General features: G+C 44.7%; 1 protein-coding gene across 12 annotated transcripts in view; it reads right to left on the bottom strand.

Annotated features, from left to right (window-relative positions):
• Positions 1-4,914: 4,914 nt before the first annotated feature.
• The window catches only part of mark2b (MAP/microtubule affinity-regulating kinase 2b), a 50,670-nt gene continuing 33,295 nt past the window's right edge, over positions 4,915-22,289 (bottom strand). For 6 of the 12 annotated variants that reach the window (XM_083992905.1, XM_083992914.1, XM_083992912.1 and 3 more), the window contains exons 16-21: positions 20,367-20,504; positions 15,158-15,424; positions 12,003-12,029; positions 8,713-8,748; positions 7,868-7,977; positions 4,915-6,977 (exon numbers count right to left, since the gene is read on the bottom strand). In XM_083992905.1, coding sequence (XP_083849031.1) covers positions 6,628-6,977; positions 7,868-7,977; positions 8,713-8,748; positions 12,003-12,029; positions 15,158-15,424; positions 20,367-20,504 — 928 coding nt within the window. In that variant the 3' untranslated portion in view covers positions 4,915-6,627. Of the gene's footprint in view, positions 6,978-7,867; positions 7,978-8,712; positions 8,752-12,002; positions 12,030-15,157; positions 15,425-20,366; positions 20,505-22,289 lie in introns of all 12 variants that reach the window. The other 6 variants (XM_083992906.1, XM_083992907.1, XM_083992908.1 and 3 more) reach the window with 4 other exon arrangements.

Below are 22,289 nucleotides of genomic sequence, written 5' to 3'. Positions count from 1 at the left end.
TTTGCGGAGGTGGCTGAACACACTTCCCCACACATATACATACATACATACATACACACACACACACACACACACACACCATATATGTATATCTGTGCTGTAGGTGCGACCTGGCGGATCAAGTCATCCACAGCCTTCAGGAAAAAACAAATGACGAATTAAACGAGGGAAAGAAAAGATGAGAGGAACGGAGGGAGAGATCCCAACCTGCTCAGATGGGTGGAGACGTGAAGACATGAAGACATGAAGACATGAAGACGTCCACCTGCTCTGTTTGAACCGGAGACGATACAAAGAGGCTCTAAAGTTTTGGTTCAGATTTGGGGAAAAATGGAAAAAGAGCAAAAAGCAGCTCCACCTCTCTCTCTCTCTCTCTCTCTCTCTCTCTCTCTCTCCTCTCATGGCCATGTATTACTAGTATTTACTGGAGTGATGTTTTCCTTTTTTTTGACTAGAATAAAAGGTGAGCCCTAGATAGGCAGGTAGTTACTGTAGGTAGTTTAGATAGTGCATACTTTATTATTATTATTATTATGGTGATAATTATTGACTGAGCACTAAGGAGAAGGAGCCTTTCACCATGTGACTGGACTGTGTCTCACATTTCAACAGGACGTTTTTGCTACAGTTTTATTTTCACTGGCTCAGCGCCGCGCTTTGCCACCGACCCCCCCCCCCCCCCCCCCCCCCCCCAAACCACATGTCAGCCCCCGGTGAGGCGACTCTCCGACCTGCAGATCTGTGTACACTGAAAAAAAAAAAAGAAAGAAAAGGAACTGTTCCTCTGCCAAAGTCTGTTCTTGCTTTAAAAGCACATTGTCTCGCGTTGCTTTTCCACGTCCACTTCCTGTTCGTCCGACACCAGAGGGACATCACCTTCCTGCTGAGAGCCGACGAGATACAGAGTCGTTATGAAGCAGCAGCAGCAGCAGCAGCAGCAGCAGCAGCAGCTAACGGCTCAGCACTGAAGTCTGCCTGACAACACCTCTGAGGCTGCTGTAACACTGCTTTTGTTTCCTTGTTTAGTTTTTTTTTTTCCTACCATTTCTACTTCTCTTCTACGAGTCTTTGCTGGTTTCCAGGCGACTCGTCCCAACCAAGACAGAGCCAAGCACCTGATCAACTCTGAACGACTGTTAGTGGTTTAGACACTTTGGTTTAAAGGATTAAACAGATCAAGTCCAACATGTTGGTTTGTTGCTGCTGGAGGATTCATGTCCTCTGGAGCGACGCAGCTCAAGTGTTTCCAGTGTTTGTGCTGCTGCTGCTTCATGTAACACAGACGTGTGTCAGAGTGAAAGTGTCTCTCAGGAGGACGGAGGATGTCCAACTCCTGGTGCAGCGTCGGTGTTTGGAGTTTTAAAGACGTGATGACGCCTTCTGAGTCCAGTGAAGGCAGCTTTCTCTGTGGTAGTCCAAAGTCCTGTCCCGTCCCGGGCACAGAGGGCCGAGGCCTGAGAGGTCAAAGGGCGTCGGGAAGACGTTTCTGCTGTAACACGAACCAGTCGATGGATTCAGACCACGAACTGTGAGGAGACGCTGCGTCCTCCTCCCCTGTCCCGCCGTCAGCTCTCTGCCTCCAACTCCACGATCAAATGTAGACTTAACACTTTATTCCTGTGGTACTTTTTTTTTTTTTTTTTTTTTTACACCTAACCCGTTGGTGTCGTGCTGAATCTTGCCTCCACTCATCCTCCAGTTTCCTGTGTGACGTCCGTCTGAGTCATGTTATGTACCGGCCTTTATATTTCACAACCTCAACATCAGCTGCTTGTGTTAGCGGAGGCCTTCAGCGTGGACTTGAACGCAGCACTGAGGGGGGGTGGGGGGGTGGAAGCAGCCCGTCGCTACACACCGGCTTTAACGTTGCCTTCTCACTTTGCTTGGACTTGTTTCCCTGGTTTCCAGAGCTGTCTGTGTGTACTGTATGTGAGAAGTTGTTTACATTGTGGAAACTCAACTGTTTGTGTTTGACGGATGTTTTTTTTCTAGAATAAAGAAATGACCAAATAAGCAGCGTCGGTTCTTCCTCCTCATGCACCATGACAACCGTCCTCAAGTCCAGAGTCTTGATTTGATCTGATGATTTCTGACTTTTTTTAATCAAAGAAAAACACGAGTTCTGTGATATTGACCTAATTTACACCTGTTTGTGTGTGTGTGTGTGTAACGTGTGCGAATTGATTGCAGGAGGTTCACATGCACATCATCTGTTCCCAAAAATGCCAAATCCTGTCAAAACACCATCTGTTGACTCCCAACAGGTCGGCCCACCTGCAGCTCCCACATTCCTGAGCAGGGCTGGGACCGTACCTGAGCACCGGAGAGGGACTCAGCTCGTTCACCTCCTAGAAACACACACACACACACACACACACACACACACACACACACACACACACACACACACACACACACACACTGTGGACGGAGAAGAAAAGACAAAACAAAGTCTGAGGTCTTTTCTTATAAGCTGCTGTGCCAGAGGCTTTAAGAACGTCATTATTTTACTTTAGTGCATCTACTTAACCCTCCTGTTGTCTTTCTTTTGACCCAACTTGTTCCTTCCTTCCTCCATCCTTCCTTCCTTTCTTTCTCCCTTCCTTCTTTACACAATCCTTTTCCCTTCCTTCTTCTTCCTAGTTCCTCTTTTGATCCAATTGACTCTCCATCTTTCTTTCCCTACTTTTCCCTTCTTCCTTCCTCGAACAAATCTATTTCCTCCCTCCATTTTTTTTGTCCTTCCTTTTTTCCACAATCCTTTTTCCCTCCCTCCCTTCTTCATTCCTTTTTGACCCAATCTGTTCCCTCCCTCCATCAATCCTTCCTTCCTTCTTGGAAGGCAGAAGTTGGTCTTTTATTCTGAAAGTGATGATTATTTTCTTGATGATCGATCAGTCAGAGGTGACATCAAACAGCTTCTTTTATCTCATCATTTGTCCTAAACCTCAAATAATGTGTTGACTACACACTCAGGCAAGTGAAAGCAACAGAATATTACCCTATGAGGGGCCAGAGGTTTGTAGAGTCTTACCTGCTGGGTCAGGAGGAGCCTGTCACATGTTTACACAGCCACAGTCCATGGGTGTTGAGTCACACTGTCTACAGACTGTAACATCCTACACACACACACTGCACAGGGATCCCTGAGGAGTGAGAGTATCTGAAACCGTAAAAACACACAAACAGCAGTCCGTCCAACAATCAGGCCAACAGACTTCTTACACACCTGGAGGTAGTTTTCCTTCCCTTTCTGCACAGGTCAGTGAACGCATCTCCTCTCACAGCGCCCCCTTGTGTCGACCTGAGGCACCAGCAGATGCAAAATGTGAAAGATTTCACCTTCAGTGTGGACTGAACCTAAAACACAACCTTTGCCCATGTGACTCAGACAGGCTGATAGGACTGGATGAAAAAAAAAATCAACTCAAGAACAATTTAGCAGCTGTTCTGGAGCTTTCTGTCATATCACATGGTTTTAACGCTGAGAAAGACAATAATGGATAATCTGCAAAACATCTGACAAAGCAAAATGGATCTAGTGATGAAGATCATGCAACATGACTGAAATCTCCAGAGCTGGTGTTGGTTTGTTCAGTCACCTGCTGTTTCCAGTTCACTTTGAACCTTGAAATCAGAATTGATTATAAAAAACCTGAACCATGTAAAAAAAAAAAATCACTAAACTCTTATTTTGAAGGCGGTTGAGCTGCAGCTCTTTTCCTGTTTCTGGGGGAATCAGTTTGCTGAGCTACGACGACGTCAACATGAGTGAGTTCACCCAGGTTGAAGACCAAGGGATCGGACCGAGAGCTGCAGCAGCCACTCAACGGCCCTTACATGGAAAACCTCTTCCCTCTCATATAACGGATCTCAGAGTCACACTATCATTATATCATTGTTTTTATTACTATCATTGTAATTTTTCATCATTTTGTCTTTGCACAAAAAAAACAAACAAACAAATAATACATTTTCAGGAGTTGATCACCCCTCCCAACCCCAAAAACCCACCACTACAGTTACAGTTTGCTCAAAACACATTTAAAATCAATGTAAATTACAGCAATGTAAAACAAAATAATGTAAAATAAAATCAACCCTGAAAGAGATAATATAACAGCAACAGCCAGAATAATAATTAGAATCCAATACCCAGCACCTTAATACAATGATCAACTTTTTAAAGAAAAATCTGACGTATTAAAAACTGAAAGAAAAAAAAAAAAACCCGACAGTGTGTCATTGTGAAAGAAAGAAAGAAAAGTGTTAAGTTAGGTACAACCAGCTGACGGGACTCAGTCTCACCTCCTTCTCTAACCCAAACACAAACTTCTGTTTCAACAAACTGGAGGATCAAACGCACAGAGAGAGAGAGAGAGAAAAGGAAGCGACTTCTTCTGGTTTGTGGTTTTGAACTGAACGTGAACGTGAACATGTGCTGATATGAAACAAACTCAAATGTTCTGACAGAGAAGTCTTTCCTGCTGTCTGTCTCTGCTTCAAACCGCTCCGGACCCACAAGGCCTTTACAAAATCTAGTCAAAATGAAAAGAGACAGAATGGGCAAAAAAACAAAAGAGCAGTAGTCGTCACCACCACCTTCATCCTCCTCCTCCTCCTCCTCGGCCTTAAATACATCACAACTCCTGCAGAACTTTGGGGGGGTTGTGTTTAATCCGATACACTACGAGCTGTGTTGGGATGTTAAATGTGTGCATGTGCGTGTGTGTGTGTTAAAGGTGCACTACACTGAAAAGGCAGCAATGATATGATCCAACATGAGCCCTCACACCCCCTCCCCCTCCCTCCCAAAGAAATCCTAATCTGTACAAACCCAAAATTTTCAACGACACAAAAATATATTATCAAATCAAAACTAGCAGAAGAAAATAATTCACCATTCGTCGTCGATTCTTTTTCTCTTTTTTTTTGTTTTCTTTTTTTTTTTTTTTTCTTTTTCCAGTGATCTTTTTATAATTAATTCACACACACACACGTACTGTTTGTTACATACTCCAATGACACCTTTGTTGTTGTGTGTTTGCTCTTTGGGAACATGTGTAGCAGAGAGCGTGATGACGGAGGGAAACAAAATAAAAGGAGGAAAAAAAAAGAAAGAAAGAAAGAAAAATAAAAGAAATACGTCGGTTCAGGGTTGACATCTGGATATGAAGGCGTGAAGCCAACCAAAGTGATACCAACATTTTAATAACAAAAAAACAAATTAATTCATCATCATTGGAGCATTTATGTGCTGACGTACGCAACAGAAACAAACCCCAGATTTAATTCTTCAAAGAAAGGCAACATGAAATCCATCAGCGACTCCGTCCAGGAACTGTCCTTTCCTCCACACGTTCCAATATGCCCCTCTTTTCCAGTGCACAACTCTTTTTAAAAGCCATAAAATAAGAAGAAACTAAATAAAAAAAAAAAACAAGTACAGACTTAAAGTTACAGCCCGTACGACCGATGGTGACATCAAGTCTTGACTGGCCTCCTCCTCCGACTCGATGGCGCGAGAAGAAATGAAAAGTGAGGGAGAAACAGGGAGTGACGAGGTGAAGGGATGGATGTGTTTGTGCTGAGTTCAGTCTGAAAGGAGAGGAAGAGAGGGAGGTGCAGAGTGTGGGTGTGAATGTGTGTGTGTGTACAGGTGTGTGTGCATGTGAGGGGAAGGGGGGGGTGGAGGGATGGATCAAAAGTTCATCTCAGGGTGGGAGGGGTGATGGGGGGGGGGGGGCAGGTGGAGGGTGGAGAGGGTCCTTTAACCAAAGACAGCAGAGTTCGTCCATCCACGATACATGTGCAGGGGAGTGTGTGTGTTGTTGTTGTTGTGTGTGTGTGTGTGTGTGGTAGTGGGCTTCAGCAGCCAAAGTCCTGGCTCAGTTGGAGTCCGTTCAGTTTCGGAGGAACAATCAGAACAAATCAAACTAAACTCCTCAGAGTTTTCCAGCAGAAAACGGCTCCAAACTTTCTGTCGACGCTTCAGAGAAAGTTAAAAGTTTCTTTTTTTTTCTCTTTTCAGCATTCCTCTGCTTTCTTTCATCCTCCATCCAGCCCCCCTGTTTTCACCCCCCTGGTGTCCCCCACCCCACCCTCCCTCCCTCCCTTCCCCCCAAATAAAGACCTGGCAGCAGAACCGTGCAGAGAAAACGGAATAAATAGCAGGAAGAAGTGACAGGAGTGGTCAAAGTGATCAAAGTGTGACTCCTAAAAAACAGAGAAGAGCAGATCGGACATGCAGAAGAGTGGAACGTCTAAGTAGAACGTGACAGAAAAAAAAAAAGAAAAAAAAAAGAACGAGAACCCCCGGCGGGGGGAGAGAAAGAAAAGCTCGGTCTGTGAGTTTCTACTCGCGGGGGCCTCGACAACTGAAGGAACCAAACTAGAAAATAAAGTTTTTCTAGTCTCAGAGAAGCGGTAGCCCTACGTCAGACCTCCGTCCACGTCACATCCTGTTATTCTTAAAGTGATCCCACCCTTTAGCTTAGCTCCTGACCTCCGCAGCGCCCCCACCCCACCTACAGCATCACCTTCATCCTCGCTATCCTCCCCCCTTCAACCTCCCACCTCCTCCTCCTCCTCCCGTTAATCTCATCTCTCCTCACTGCTCCTGCGCGCTCACAGTTTGAGCTCGTTGGCGATTTTTGAGGCAATGTTCTTGAAGGCGATGGACGTGCCCGAGATCCGCTTGAAGCGCACGCCGTTGAGGGAGAGCCGCGGCAGCTTGCACACCTCCATCTCCCACTGGACGAAGTCGTCGCGCGCCGGGTTGCCCGAGACGCACAGCAGCATGTAGCGCTCGCGCAGCTCGTACTCGCAGCTGTTGGAGTCGAGCACCTTGCGGATCTCGCGCATCATCTCCGTGGGCTCCATGGACGACGTGGTCTTCATGGACCAGGTGAAGCGCAGCGAGCGCGGCTTGGCCGAGTCCTTCTGGCTGGCGATGGCCGGAGGAGTGCCGGTGCCACCTGGAGGAGAAGAGGAGACATTAGAGAAACTGCGGCAAAGTGAAGTCAGGTGAGTGTTAAAGGGATAGTTCAACATTTTGGCATATTGGCCCATTGCCATAATCCCTATAGTTTTAGAAGTAGGTTTGGTACCTTTAATTGTCGGTGCAAGCTAATTTTAGAACGGCGGAGCAGAGCCGTGAGCTGCTCAGAGCTACGCTACGGAGGCTCATGGGATTTCTTGGTTTCCCTCATCAAACTCATCAAATACACAATCCAACAAACTCTCGTGGACAAGATGTGACCTGCACATTCACCACGCTATGAGATAATAACGGAACGTTACGAACATTTTCGAGGTAAATTTACGCAAAACTGCTGATGCGCGTTCCAGTTGAGGGCAGTTTTTCAGCAAGCAGTCTCTGTATTTGCCTCGAAAACAACTCTGTCTCATAACGTTCTGTTTTCATGGTTTTGCCAAAATGTTGAACTATCCATTTAACCAGTGATGAGAATAACAGTGTTACTTTTTTCAGTAACAAGTAATCCAAAAAGTTACTGTTTCCCCCGTTATATCGTCGTTACCATAACACAATTAAATGTGCCGTTACTTGACTGTTGTATACTATATACACATTTCTGTCAGTCCATCAACTAGTGGGAAAAAAAGTTGTTTATCTGGAACTAACCAACTCACTCAGTATCCCTCCACACAGGCAGGCTCCGCAACGCAACCGTCTGTGCGGAGGGATACTGAGTGAGTTGGTTAGTTCCAGATAAACGGGAGGTTAGGTTGGGCGAGACCAAGTTGTTTTACATGTAGCTGCAATAGTTACTTTTATAATGTAGTAATTCAGTTACTAACTCAGTTACTTTCTGGGGGTAAATGTGAACGTCTTGACTCAACCTACCAGTGTTACCGGAGCCTGGTGACGAGTTGTTCTCATCGTTGTTGGAAGAGGAGGAGAGAACTCCGCCAGACGTCTTTTCTGACTTGTCCACTGTGCTGCTCAGCATGGACCTGAGTGAAGGGATGGACGGGTGGAGGAGAAGGAGAGACAGAGAGAAGGAGGGAGGAGGATGGATTAAAAGGAGACAAGAGAGAAGGGTAGGAAGAGAAAAAGAGAAGGAGAGGAGAGGGTGGAGGAGGAAAAAAGGAGAGAGGGAAGATGAGCAAAGAGACAAAGAGGAAACGTGTGAGAATCATTTTAAAAAGTGAAGAGAACAGAGGGGGAGGAGGAGAGGAAGGATTGAGAGGAGGAGGGAGAGAGATGATGAGGTCGTGGAATTGGATGAAGACAAAAAGCAAAAATTTTGTAAGTACCCGTGTGTGTTTGTGTGAGCACATGGCTCACATCAGAGATGTGCGCGAGTTCAAATCTGAGTGTGTGTTTATCAGAGTTTCATGTGCGCCTGCACACAAACACACATTTGGGTACTTGGAGTCTGATTTCCCCTCACACACACACACGCACGCACACGCGCCACCACCATGCAGGTCAACCTCCACACCATGGCTAACTTTCCGGGATGCTACCATTCACTGCTAATCTCCCGTCCCCCGATTGGTTAATCCATTATCACCATCACCAACCAATTATGCATCCCAGCTCCGCCCCCTCCCTCTCCCAGCCATTCACAACAAGCTCAGAGATCATCTACTGATTGGCCCAGTCTACTGATTGGCAGGCGGTTTTGGTAGGACCGGGGGGGTTTGTGGGGGATTTTTGGTTTTTGGGGCAGTTCTGTATCTCACCTGCTCCCCTCATCCCGACCCTCTCCCTCATACGGACTCCTCGAGAAAAATCAACAAAAGTTTAGTCTTTTTTTTTTTTTTCTTTTTTAGGGCAACATCTGCACTGTTGAACAGATAGTAAATCAGCTGGCTGAACACAGTCCCGCCGCTCGCCATGCCCGACTGCACGTTCCAATCCAACCACTTCAAGCCTCCACGCCAAATATTTGATTCCACTCCAGCTGCTCCGATCTAAGCCCAGAGCCACCTGAGAACGCCCACAATGCATTGCTACGGCAGCTGCTTAAGGTCCCCGTGCCAATCCGCCGTGTGCAGCCACTTTCCTGCTGCTCCACCACCAAGCACACAACAACATGAGTGTTGATGTTTGATGAGAGAGGATGAGTGAAGACCAGGACGGAGCTGGACCGGCCGTTTGTACGTCCAAACCGAATGTCTAACTCCTTCAGCTGCTTTGAAATGTAGCAATTTCCAAATGAGTCACTCACTAATCATTAAAACATATGGAGGTCTTACCTATCTGTAACTGTCATGTGTAAATTGTTGCTAGGAAACATGTGTAGCTTTCAGAGGCCGAGTTATTCATGCAGTGAGACTCCTAGCTGTTGATGCTAATGTTAGCTTTATAGCAATAACAAACAGGTCACATATTTGCAACAACTTAGTCTGCATTTGCACGTCTCTGTATGGGTCAATATTTTCTGATTGATGAGAACTGATCAGTTTCCACCAAGCTAAGCTAAGCTAACTCTGAACGTACAAAGAGCCGGTGCAGTTGTTTGGACCAGAGACGGATGACGGTCAGTGGAACCAGGTTAAAAAGATGAACTGGTCCAAATCAAACAGAACCAGACGGCTCCAACTGAACCGAGTCGTATCAGAGGAGAATTCATGTATTTCCAACAGGCTGGAAATGATCGGAATGGAATGGCTTGGAATGGAATGGGATGTTTCCCAACAGAAAGGAAAATGGGCCATGATGGGATGGATTGGAACAGAATGGTCGGCATGATGAGGGTGGGTCCTGTGGCTATTCAAACCTTTATTAGTAACACTGGACCTCCACACAGGCTGTTTAACACACACACACATACACACTTTTAACATTACTGTAACTACTATAACACAGATGTAACAAACACAAATATTCTCTTCCACACAAACACACATAGTTGACGAAACAAAGACAAACTGGGGGAAAAGGGAGAAGAGCAAACAACGACAACACAGAAACACAAAGACAGACAACAAAACAAAACACATGCAGATGGTGGATGAACAGTGACGCACAAGACACATTTGACAATTTATGGTTCTTAAATTCATTCTGCTGAGGAAAAAAAAGGGATCATTCCTGTTTTGCCCCATATCCAAAATAATAACCAAAAACATCATGTAAAATACCTCCTGCAACAGAAACATGGTTAAAAATCGAGCACATGGAAAATGACAAGTGGGAGGAGTAGAAATAAGTTGCAACAAGGCTTTCTTAAATGATAATAAGATGTACAGGTAAACTGATGAACAATGCCTTTTGTGCCATTTTGCATGTCTGGTTGTGATCAAGTTAAACATGAAGGGATGCAGAATGGCTCCAGTAGAGGGCACTGTGTCGTCAGGGGAACACTAAGGACTGAGAAGATGGTTATTATACCTCAGATGCACAGTCCATGTTTAATGGGGCACTACAGATTCTACTCTTTTACTTGGAGCTATAACAACCTGTTCACTGTGTACTCATATTACTCATCTCAATATTAATGATGAGTAAAAATCATCAAATGTCTACTAAGATGGAAAAACTGAAAACTATCAGAATCCTGTGAAATTTCAGTAGTAATACAACTTCTCTCCACCAGGTGGAACAATGGTCCACGTTACAGGAAACTGCTCTACCTGCTGGTAAAAAGCAGCCAACACACTCCAAAACCGAGTGTGTATGTGTGTGTCACAGATGTGGGTGTGAGATGTGTGATCAGCGTTTACATATATAGATGAAAAACGTGTCAACATGTGTTTAGCATCTGTCTATAGTGCAAATATGTGCATGAGAGGGAGACTGTGTGTTTATGTAAATGTCTGGGTTGAGTCAGTGCAAATACACATATCTGCATGATGTGTCCTCTCTGTGTGTGTGTGTGTGTGTGTGTGTGTGTGCGTCCACAGCATAAAAGGTCTTTTCCAGCCAGAGTAGGTCAAAGCCATCCAGTTCTGTTGCTGCTGCTGTTAGAGCCAGTGCCAGAGTGAGAACACAGCGATGAAAGAAAGGAAGAGTGCAGCCTCCAGAAAAGAGTGCAGCCTGAGAAACACTGCAGCCCCGTCCCTCCTGGGTCCTCTCCTCCTCTCTACCTCCATCCACAGCTAACAACTACAGCCAGGGACGTCTTCTCACAAAGTACACCGCCCTCCCCGTCTCATCTACACGCACTTTCACGGGAGAGAAAAAACTAAAAATACAACTTCTGTGCTGCCGACGACTCAGGAAATTTCAGTTCTAGTGGCCTGACTGATGAAGGTGAGATGGGTTTGTGGCGTTAGCAGGAATGATGGTTAGCAGCATTAAACAACCCGGGGCGATGTTACATAACTGGGCTGAGATGAAAACACCTGATCATAAACAGGCTTCTCTCTAATGCCTGTGCTCCCTCTAGCTCTCATGTTAAGTGAAGGTAGAGTTAGGTTGATGTACCGTTACATCAGCGCTGTTCAGGATTTAGAAACAAAGTTCTTTCAGGACATAACCTGCATGTGGAGCTAAGACAAGGAGAGGGTTATGAGCAGGGGAGGGAGGAGTTTGATCTATTGCACCATTACAACTCCAGCTAAATCTGGGACGCTACAGTCAGGATGCGAACTTACACACACACTACCTGGGAAATTAATGGAAGATGGGGTGAGGGGGTGAGGAAGAGGTGGGACGATGGAGGGACGAAGAGAAGGATGGTTGAGGTGTTATTGTGCCGCGTGATGATGAAGTGAGTGTGTTAAATGCGTGAGTGGGTGAGGGGCGGGGTTAGTAAAAAAAAATTAAAAATAAATAAATAAAAATATAAGTGGGCCAAAACACGGCACTCAAAACCAGAAGGCTCAAAAAAGGGCCAACCACAGAAAAAAAAGGAGGAGAAAAGATAAGGCTCAAGGCACAAAAGGAAGATTTCAACAAAAAGCTGCACAAAACACCAAAAGGGGAGGAATATATATAAATATATATATATGTAAAATATATATGAAGAAGAGAATATACGTATATATATCAAGGGGTTATATTTAACGTTGGGGGTGTTGCCTACCTTCTCGGAAACCTGAACGAGAGATTTCTACAAAAACAAAAGAGGGATAAAGAAAGAAAGAGAAAAAAACGTATAATGTATAAAACGTGTATATTGATGAGTTTCCTGTAAAAGACAAGCTGCCCTCTGAGAAGCACACTTCACACACAAGTCCAACATCAACCAGGCTCACGCTGGGGTCGAACCAGGAAGCACAAAGCAACATTCAAAAAAAGAAAAAAAAAAGAGAAAATAAAAACACAAAAAAGAGTGTCAGTGGCATCAGCGTTCAGTGTGTGTGTTCAAATGTGCGGATTAACTGGTGTCAATGTGTGAACATTATTAAATGCACACCAGAGCACCTTCGGGGGATTTAATGGGCTCTGTGGGGAAATCCCATTAGGAGACCCCTTCTGAACAGTCACCCCCCTCCTCCCCTCTCCAACCCCTCCCCTCCCTCCCCTCCCTCCCCTCATGAAATGAAGCGCTCCTCGGCACGGAGCGTCCTGGCTCCTGGAAAGAAGTGTTGGTGAGCTGAGAGAGACAGAAAGCCACCTCTCATACAAACACAAAGACATTTCAAATGAGAAAGTGCAGGTTAAACAACTTCAACTTTAACACACTTAAAACATACTGTAACACAGTGGAACTTAAATTGACACACACACACACACACACACACACACACACACACACGCACGCCAATGTATTTGAAGGACAGAGAAACATCACTCTCCAGACCAAGTGAAAAAGTGCTGTGGTGAGGTTATATGATCTGCTAATAAAACACACAGCTATAGCGTGTGTGTGTGTGTGTGTGTGTGTGTGCGCGTGTCAAACTGTACTAGTGCAACACAATCTCTCTGTCTCCACCACCTCTACTTCCTACCAGTAAGCCCAGTAGAGAGAGTGTGTGTGTGTGTGTGTATGCCGGCACTTGCGCATGCATGTGTCAAGGTGTCCCCACTAGCGGTATTTATAGTTGAGGGAAAAGTGATATCTCCGGTGTAACCATGGATACTGCCGCCACAGAGCTACAGTATCTCTGAGTGGGAGGCCTGGAGAGTGGCTGTGCCTGTACCTCCGCCTCCTACACACACACACACACATAGAGTACACCAACACCCACACATCAGACACTTGATCATTCTGAACTCCTGTCGTGTTTAATGGAACTAAATTACCTCTAATAAATCTGCGCTCCCACACACACACACACACACACACACACACACACACACACACACACACACACACACACACACACACACACACACACACGGTCAGCGGGTGCTGAGGTGAATCTGGACTCTACCTGCTTCTCTCTCTTCTCATCCTGTCACTGTTCACCTGGACCTCCCTTCATCACAGCTGCCTGTTCCTGGCACCTTCACACCTTCACTTCCTGTCCCCCCCCTCTCCTCCACACCTGTCAGTCTGACCGGTCTCTGGTAATAATAACCCTGCTCTGCTGCTCACCTCCTCTACACTCTCTCATTCTGACCATGACCGGACTTTATCACCTTTCACATGTGATTTTGGTCAAACGCTGGCAATTATTTGCTAAATAATCAATAATTTATGGTGATAAGTACCTGGCTGTGAACTGACTTCGTTGTCTGACATAATTGATTTTCATTTCTAAGAATCTATTTTTCACTTGGCTATCTGTATTAAGAGTGGTAGTGCACTAATGAGGCAGGTGATAAATGACAAAAACTAAATGAAAAGACCAAAAACAACATCTCACTCTGTCACAGACTCCACTGTTGTCCAAAGACTATTACAGACACATCAGTGAGCCACACAGTTGCTCCGGGCGACATGTTCCTTTTATTACCATGAATAAGGGCACTGCAATTTATTTTGAGTCAGCCCGACACACAACATCCTGCTGCCGTAAATACTCACTAAAGCGCTGAGTGGGTATTAATCTGCAGCTAAAAGTGCCATTTGCTCTTGTTCTGAGTGATGTTTGCTACAATCTGAAGAGCCCAGCTGCTGTTTATTATTTAACCTTATTTAAAATGTCTAACCATGGTGGGATCCAAAGGTCTGACACCGCTTTCACATTCATGGGAATGTGGTCTCAGACTTTTGAACCCACTGTGTCATTGTGGTCATTTTATTTATACTTCCTGTATCTATAAACATGGCTGAGTGCCACAGAGTGGAGAAGTCATAAAGTACTGACACACTGACCAATACACTGTTTCATTTTGTAGATGTTTCATAGCTATAGCTTTGACTTTTAATCACTGAAGTGCTCATTTTCCAATGGTAGCACTACCTGGAATTTCTCTCCAGCATTATCCAAGCTCCATTCATAAACACTAATGTTACTGCTTTGGCAACATAAAGTGGAAGTGAGGCCAATATTTATGTGTCAAAAGCCAAAATAAGTTCAAATCCGTCTAGTTGTCATAGGACTTGGCCTTTCCCTTCTGCTTTTATAGCCACAATGTTCACTCTCACTTCGCTGTATTTACACAAAGAGGAGGATCACTGCTACAGGACCGACCTCACTTCCAGAGAAAATTACAAAAAAAAAAAACATAAATAAACAGCTTCAGCTCTCATTAGAAGCTGTGAGAGCAGTTTAACTGCTGCAACCTGCGCTAGAGGAGTGAGATGAAAACTGGGCCAGACGTAGAACCAAAAACCAAAATTACTCCTCAGTCACCACAGCTCCAAACAAAATTATAGAGAAGACACAGCTGGTCCCTTCCTCTCCCTTTCTACTCTCAGCAGAGCTACAGATCGGCACGAGTTTAGTGATAGGGATGAGGATGAGATCAGCCCCTTTAAAGAAATATCCTGAAAACCAGTGATGACATGGACATACAGTATAACATTCCTGAGAGGAAATGAGCACATGAAATGACTTGTAATGTAAACCTAGTCATTTTCTGCTTCGAGCTCAAACCTCAACATTCAGAAAAAACTTGAAACTGTACTTAAGCTACAGAGTATTGGGTAATAAATAGAACAGTTGCTACCACAACTGCACTGCATTTATAAAACTACAAGCTTTCTTTTTCTGCCCCATATCCCCTCCTGTTTCACTACTTCCCCACTCTGCTCTCACACTGTAACCACAGAGTCTCATCTGAACTATTCACCCTTCCCATTTTTTTCCCATGCTCCTCCTCCTCCTCTCCTTTTCGGCCACTCACCTGCGTACAAACTTGGATGTGAACTTGCTGAAAATCCCTGTGGCCCCGTGTGTCCTCCGGGCCTGGCTGTTGCCATGTGACAGTGATGGGGAGACAGGGCCGCCAGGATAGGCAGAGCCTTGCTGGTCCCGGGCACCTCGCTGCTGGCCGGCGTGGAACGTGCTGCGGATGCCCACCCCTCTGGAGAAGTTGGTACGATCTGACACGGCAGCGCTGCTGATGTTGTGGGCAGACGGGGAGGCACCGGGCGCCCGCTGAGGTGGAGCACTGTGGAGGAGAATAGGAAGAGAGAAAGGAGGAAAATGGAAGGAGGGATGGTTAAGAAAAAGTGATAAAGAGGAGGGTGTAAAAGAGCAGAGGGGTGGATGTGGAGAAGAAGGAGGAGGTGAGAAAAGATTGGAGGAATCAGGGGTTGGAAGGTGTGACAGACAATGAGGCAGAGAAGAACAGAGAAGCAACAGAGAAGAATTCAGGGCGACAGGGATGGGACAAGAGAAAAAGCAAGAAACAAAGAGAGCATGAAAGAGGGAGGATGGCATGGAAAGGGAAAGAAAACAAGAAAAAGATTAACAAAGTGAGGTGTGGGAGGTGAAACACAAGAAAGGAGGACAAGAGGCATAAAAAGAGGGGAGAGGAGGGGTGGTGGGAGAGGAAGACAGTTAGACTCACACTGAAAATCTCTTCCTCCTAAATGCCACTTACCTGAGTTTAAGGTCACACAAGTATCTATGTCTGCTCAACATCTGCTCACCCTGATGTTTCTTATAATCCCTAAAGTCCACCCACTCAATATTTGGGGCCACATCAGGCCAGTGACACATACACACACTCGCACAGATACACACACTTAATCCTCTTTGCCTCGGCCTGAGGGCAAAACATTACAAACCTCCAGCTCACTCTCTCTCACACACACACACACACACAGATCCTATTCAATAAGCTAAAAGCTTGCATTTGGTTTCTGAGCATGTGTGAGCATGCATCTTTCATGCCAGTGTGCGGCACCAGCACACTTGCACCAGACGACAATCACAACAAAACGGCAACAGCAAAAGCACGAACACAAAGTGCAACACAAAGAAGAGACGAGTGAATGAACAGAATAGACAAAAGTAGTAAAGACACACATTCACTGTAGAGGGCTGCAGAGGATGTATAGCAACACAATGGGCTGCGTGTGCAGAACATATTGACACCCTTACATTACCAGTAAGGGATGAAAAGGATTATTCTTACTGTTACAGACATAAAAGCCTATGACTTCACCATATCCCTCACAAAAGTTAATACTTTCTCTCTTTCCCACTCATTTCTCTCATTTTAGAATAGTCACATGGCTGTTACATTAGAAACTACCATCTGCCATCCCATCCAATCTGTAACATCAACAGTGTCTCTCCCGCTCTGAAGAATAACCTTATGTAACTTTTTTTCCCCTGATAAACCACACAAAGTATAAAGGGGATGGATATCTGAAAAATATTATCTCTTTATGTTTTTTTTTTTTAAATCAAAGAGTTCAAATCTGTACAAGTAAATAAATAAATAAAAAAACTATTTTATCCAAATACAGGGTTTTATTTACACATGTAACCAACCTGCTGGGGAGGTTAAAAAAAAGAAAGAAGGTCCTGTGCAAACCTCTAACACACTCAACAACACAGAGAAACAAACACACAGAACACAGGTCGAGTCTCAGTGTGGTGGAGGGATGAACAGATTAAGCACACCCTCTAATTCATCGTGGTTATGCTCAAGTTGTTCACCTTGGACGACAGGTGACCTACACACAAACACACACACAAACACACGCACACATCTCATCTATGAGAACAGATGCGAGGAGAGAGAGGCTGGATCAGGCTGATTAGGGACCAGTGTTGATGTATTATATTCATGAGGATGACTGTTCACTGGGAGGAACAACAGATTGCTGGGATGAAGAGAGCTGCGGAAACATTTCCAATTCGTCTCAACATATGAGATTTTTCATCATCACAAATCTAAGGAAAAGAGTGGTGAGTGTGAGCATTTAAAGAGGTGATGTAACAGGGTGGATGCAGGCTGGTGTGTCTGTGGTATTTTAATGCTGGGCTCATTTGCCTATAGTAATCTGCACCCCTACTCTATACAAATGTGGAGCTCCCCCATGTGCAGCGTGGCTTGCTTCATTACAGCACATGAATACTGGTTGTATAGAAATATTCATTCACTTTCAATGGTTTTTTCAGAAGGGTGTTTGGGGACAGCTGGAAAAACAGGAATGAATGGGACTTAAGGACACAGACCATGTTCTGAGAAAAGGTGCCTATTCCTCACTCAGGGTGCTGTCTATGTGTTGGGAGCGGTACCTTCTCTCCAGCGTTCCCAACCAGGTTCTGAACAGCCCAAGCTCACTGCTGAACGACGCATGCAACAGAATAAGACTTCAACGTAGAGCAGACAAAAGCACATACAGCCAGAGGGCCACCTTGACATTTGCTCCGCTGGAATTTTAGCCTGACATTTGCGGGGTGTTTTTCTTCCCGCAAGACAACTGTCACAAAGCGGGGTGTGGATGTCTGTCTGAGCGAGAGGCAAATCAGTTCAGGCTCCGGCAGTATTTAAGAGGAACGTATCCCAAGACCTTTCACCCCGTATTGTGACACACGGCTGGCAGCGGGAGGCACACGACTAAAACTCCAAATATCAAAGCGGCCCTTGAGACAGACACGGTCAAAGCAGGGGAGCTAGCCAACAAAGCAACACACAAACACACACACAGTTTGTTCATACAGAAGACCAATAAGACACACTCCATTTCATTCATTTAACCGGACCTGTCACAGTGTAGTTAACGCTTGATAAACAAAGACAGGGTTTTCCCAGACAGCTTCTTCACTGAGGTGAGCTCACTGAGCTTGTTGTAGACAGAGAGCAATTAATAACCCTTGGGAAAAAAAAGAGGCTGTGGGAACCTTAAAATGGACTCAATTTCCTTAACGCAGGACAGAAATCCACTTCTCCCAGCCGGGGAAAACCCCACCGTGGAGCACAGCATGCCAGAGAGCAGATGAAGGACAGCCATGGACACGGGGCACGCATCAGACTCCACACAGCTATTTCATCCACAGTTGGTCTGGTTCTCCCCAGAGCCGCTGCACTTTCAAATATATATATCTTTTTTTTTTTTTTTTCTAAGCATGGTCCCACACACAGTCTACAGACCAGTGGAGCTCAGGGAGGAGAAGTTTATGATCCACTGCAGTTTCTAAAGAGACAGTTCAGCCTGTTGATCTGATATCCAGATAAAGAAGCTGTGGGTTGTAGGAACTATATACACAATAGCTGTTATCAGATATGTGGACTACAGTATATATAAGCTGCAGTAGGTATGACCTTTAAATAAATGTCTGTACCACAAAGCTATTTAGAGTTTGAGGAGTTTTTTTTTAGATTGTGGTTTATGATTATGACACTTTTTACAGAATTGTTCTGTGGTTGAACTGAAAATTAAATAAATAGACTACTGTGACGGCAAAAACATTTTGTGAAATTAGAAAGCACCCAGAGGAGAGAGATCTTGTCTTGTATTTGTCAGTGTCATCCATGCATTTGAATGACTGTAGATCTTAACCTGATAGATTAGATAGGGATTACGTAATGATGTTTTTTAAAGGAACATAACAACGTCACAGACTGACAGAGCAGTATATGACACTGGTTCTTACTTACACTAACATTTTGTAGACATCTACATAGCTGGTTAGTTGTAGCGCTCTGAACAGCCTGAATGCTCGGGTTGTGAACATTACTCTGCTTCCTGAACGTTGCAGTCACCAGAACCAGTCTGTGTACGCTGGGCCCCTGAGGGCCTCGGCGCTGGGAAGCTACAGGAGCATTTTTTCTCATCGCCAAAGACGTTTGTTTTTCCTTTTAGGAAAACCGTTCCACAATGTCTAAGATGACAGAATGTCACACTTTTATCCTGTCAACGCCAACTGAGACGTTCGTAGGAAATGTCAGCTCGTCCGACTTGTTTCTCTGATTTCTCTCTGTGACCTTTAAGGTAGATACTAAGCACATCTAATTAACCAGCCCGCCAATAACCAAGCGCTGGCGTGCACACGCCTTATAAGCTCCTGAGACCTCTGCAAAGTGGAACCTAATCCCTGCTGGTCCATAAACAATTATTTTGATAACTTGATTTTGATTAAAATATTTTTTTTTTGGTCGTCCTCCCAAGAAACAAAACAAATGAAAAAAAAGAAGAAACACACCTCTTGTCTGTCAGAGGTACAGTACAGTGAAAAACCTGCTCCTCCTGTTTTCTAGCTGTCACTGTTCAGTTACGGTCCACAAGGTAAATGTGAGGTTTGAGGGAGGATGATTGGCCGAGGACAGGCGGCAAGTTCAGCCTGTAAAGTTTCCTGAGCTCCACCATCTACTGGCGGTATGGTAACGTCAGGTTGTTCCTCTGCTGCTGCACTAATCCAAACTCTGCTCCCTGATTCTTACTGAGCACGAGAGACAAATTTACCATCAAGGAAATGTCTCTGGTGTTTCAAAGAGTGAACAAATGCCATTCATCATAAGACAAAACAAATCAATCACTTTTAGGTCGGCCTCACCAACAACTCAACATCTTTCTTTAAGAAAAGTGCGATAAAGTTACTAAAGTTACTTATATAATTTCCTAACTTCTTGAACATGTCAAATCCAAGTCAAGACATTTTAGTTGACTTAAAGACAAAAACAAACAAGTAAACAAGGCAGTATATAATATTGGAGAACAAATAGAGAACAAAAACTGTTTAAGTTGAGGAAAAACATTAACTTTGCTCATTTGAATGTGTGTGTGTGTGTGTGTGTATGTGGCAGCTGTTGGCAGCAGAGCAGTTTGTGTTGAATAAAACACCAACTCTGTAGGGAAGAAAATGTACCTCTTTGATCGCTTTCACAATTGTGGGGGGAAAATATTGGCACACCGTTCACCGCTGTGCGCCAGGATTTGTCACCATGTGATTAAAAGGTAATAATTAAAGACCTGTTTTGTTTTTTCCCCCAAAAAAAGAAATTGGTGGAAGCGTTTCGGAGCCAACAAATCACTTCTTCTTCACCTTTTTCCCTCTTTGTCCATGGCAGGAAGGATGACGATATGTGCCGAGTATCGTCGTACATACTGAGTGTGTGTGTGTGCGTGCGTGTGAGAGAGTGGGAGACTTGCCTGGGCCGTGGTGCGTGCAGGTCAGAGGGGCATGGATGATTGGAGGAGGACAGGGACTTGTGGTGACGGGGACGCGAGGAGGAGGAGAGGACGGCAGCGGCCGAGGCAGTAGAGGCACGGGAGCCCGGAGTGTTTAGGCTGGGGGGGGAGGGGGAGGGGGGAGGAGGAGGAGTGCCCCGCCCGACACACACACACACACACACACACACACAAACAAACACACGCACACACATTAATGCAAACACACGTGAGGAAAAACACACGCCAGTCAAACACACCAGCACAACACACAGTCACACACACAGTCACACAGTGGGCGGGGTTTGTGTGTAGGTGGGCGGAGAGGTGAGGTGGAGCATGGTTAGAAGCAGCACTTATTCAACACACTCGGGGTGGGGTAAGGGAGCAGAGAGAGCAGGAGGAAGTCGACACAAGACAGAAACACACTCAGAACAAGAGGAAGGAGTTGGTCTTTTTTGCTGCTCAAGTCGCTTCGTTGTGGTTTCACAGAAAGGAATCACAAAACGCACTCGCAAGTCTGACTGTGCTGTCGAGTCTCCGTCTTCTCACGTGGGAGCTGACGCGACAGGCCGAGCAAAAAAGACCAACTTAAACGCACACAGGGTGAAAACACACATAAGACTGTGGATAAAGTGAGACAGAAAAGGCGACATCATGCAGAACATACAGGAGATATTTCACTGATGACTTCATTCACCTCAGTTACAGGCCTTCATTTCATACAACTTTATGTCTGTTTTTCATTTTTGTGAAACACACAACCTCACTGTTTCGGAATGAACATGCTGCATAAGTGATTATTATTATTATTATTATGATTTTTTATTATGACAGTGCCGGAAAAACAATTTCATGGTTCTTGATCATTTGTAATCAGTTTGACCTCGTGAAAAGGGCTAAAAAACAGGCCTAATCAGAAACAGCTCCGTTTCTGGATTTAAAAAAAAATATTTGCAGCTTGTGAAGGAAGATATTAAGAGATAAAATAAGATTTGATTGATGCACAAAAATCTGCAACAGATGTGATCATCATTTTTTGAGAACAAATGGCCACAAATATCAAAAAATGTCATCTCTACAAACGAGGATGTGGTTTTAATTGAGTGTTTTGGGCTCTGGGCTGTTGGAGTGAAGGAGGTAAGTGAGGTTACCCAAATGAACTGTGAGGAGCAATCTGAGCAGCGTGTATAAGTGATTAATCAAGAAAATAATTAGCAGATTAAATAACAATTAAACAAATGCTAGTTGCAGCCCTTAATTAATATTAGTGGCAGTTTAATTCTATTAAAATCAATGTTCTGGGCAGAACGGGCGGATAAAGAGCTGGATCTCTATGCAGTCAAGTTGATGTGTGGCAGGACAGGACATAAAGCTGTTTGCACCGTTTTGTTATGAGACGATCACTCTGACCTCTGGGCCTGTAGTTTTATAGGTTTGACCTGTCTTTCAACTTCTGTCTGTCAAGTGCCTGACTTCTCCTTTTTCAAGCCTTCCTGTGCTTTTCCACGGTGCACAATCTAAACTGTATCAGGAACAAGGATTACTTGTTTTACTTGAGCCAAACAACACTGGCTATTTCCTGAACCCTCTCTTAATCAGGTTGCTACGGGCTACAAAGCTGCGCACATTACTGACAGCTCTAACTTGACTTTTTCCACACACACAGACACACACACATAGAGAAACAAACAGTAAGAGACAGGGGAGAGTGGTACCACACAGAGACAGAGAGATAGCCGAGGAGAGAGCAGAGGAATGAGCAACCAGAGAGAGAGAGAGAGGGACATTTATAGAGGTCAACCAAACAGCTGCTAATTACAAAGAAAACAAACACATAGCAGAGTGAAAAACACACACTCTCTCTGACAGGGATTAGCCCGGCTAGTGATGGAAAAATAACCA

Source organism: Trachurus trachurus (assembly GCF_905171665.1).
Source record: "Trachurus trachurus genome assembly, chromosome: 18".
Lineage (NCBI taxonomy): Eukaryota > Metazoa > Chordata > Actinopteri > Carangiformes > Carangidae > Trachurus > Trachurus trachurus.
Note: the sequence above shows the minus strand (reverse complement) of the source record. Positions and strands in the feature narration are given on the sequence as shown.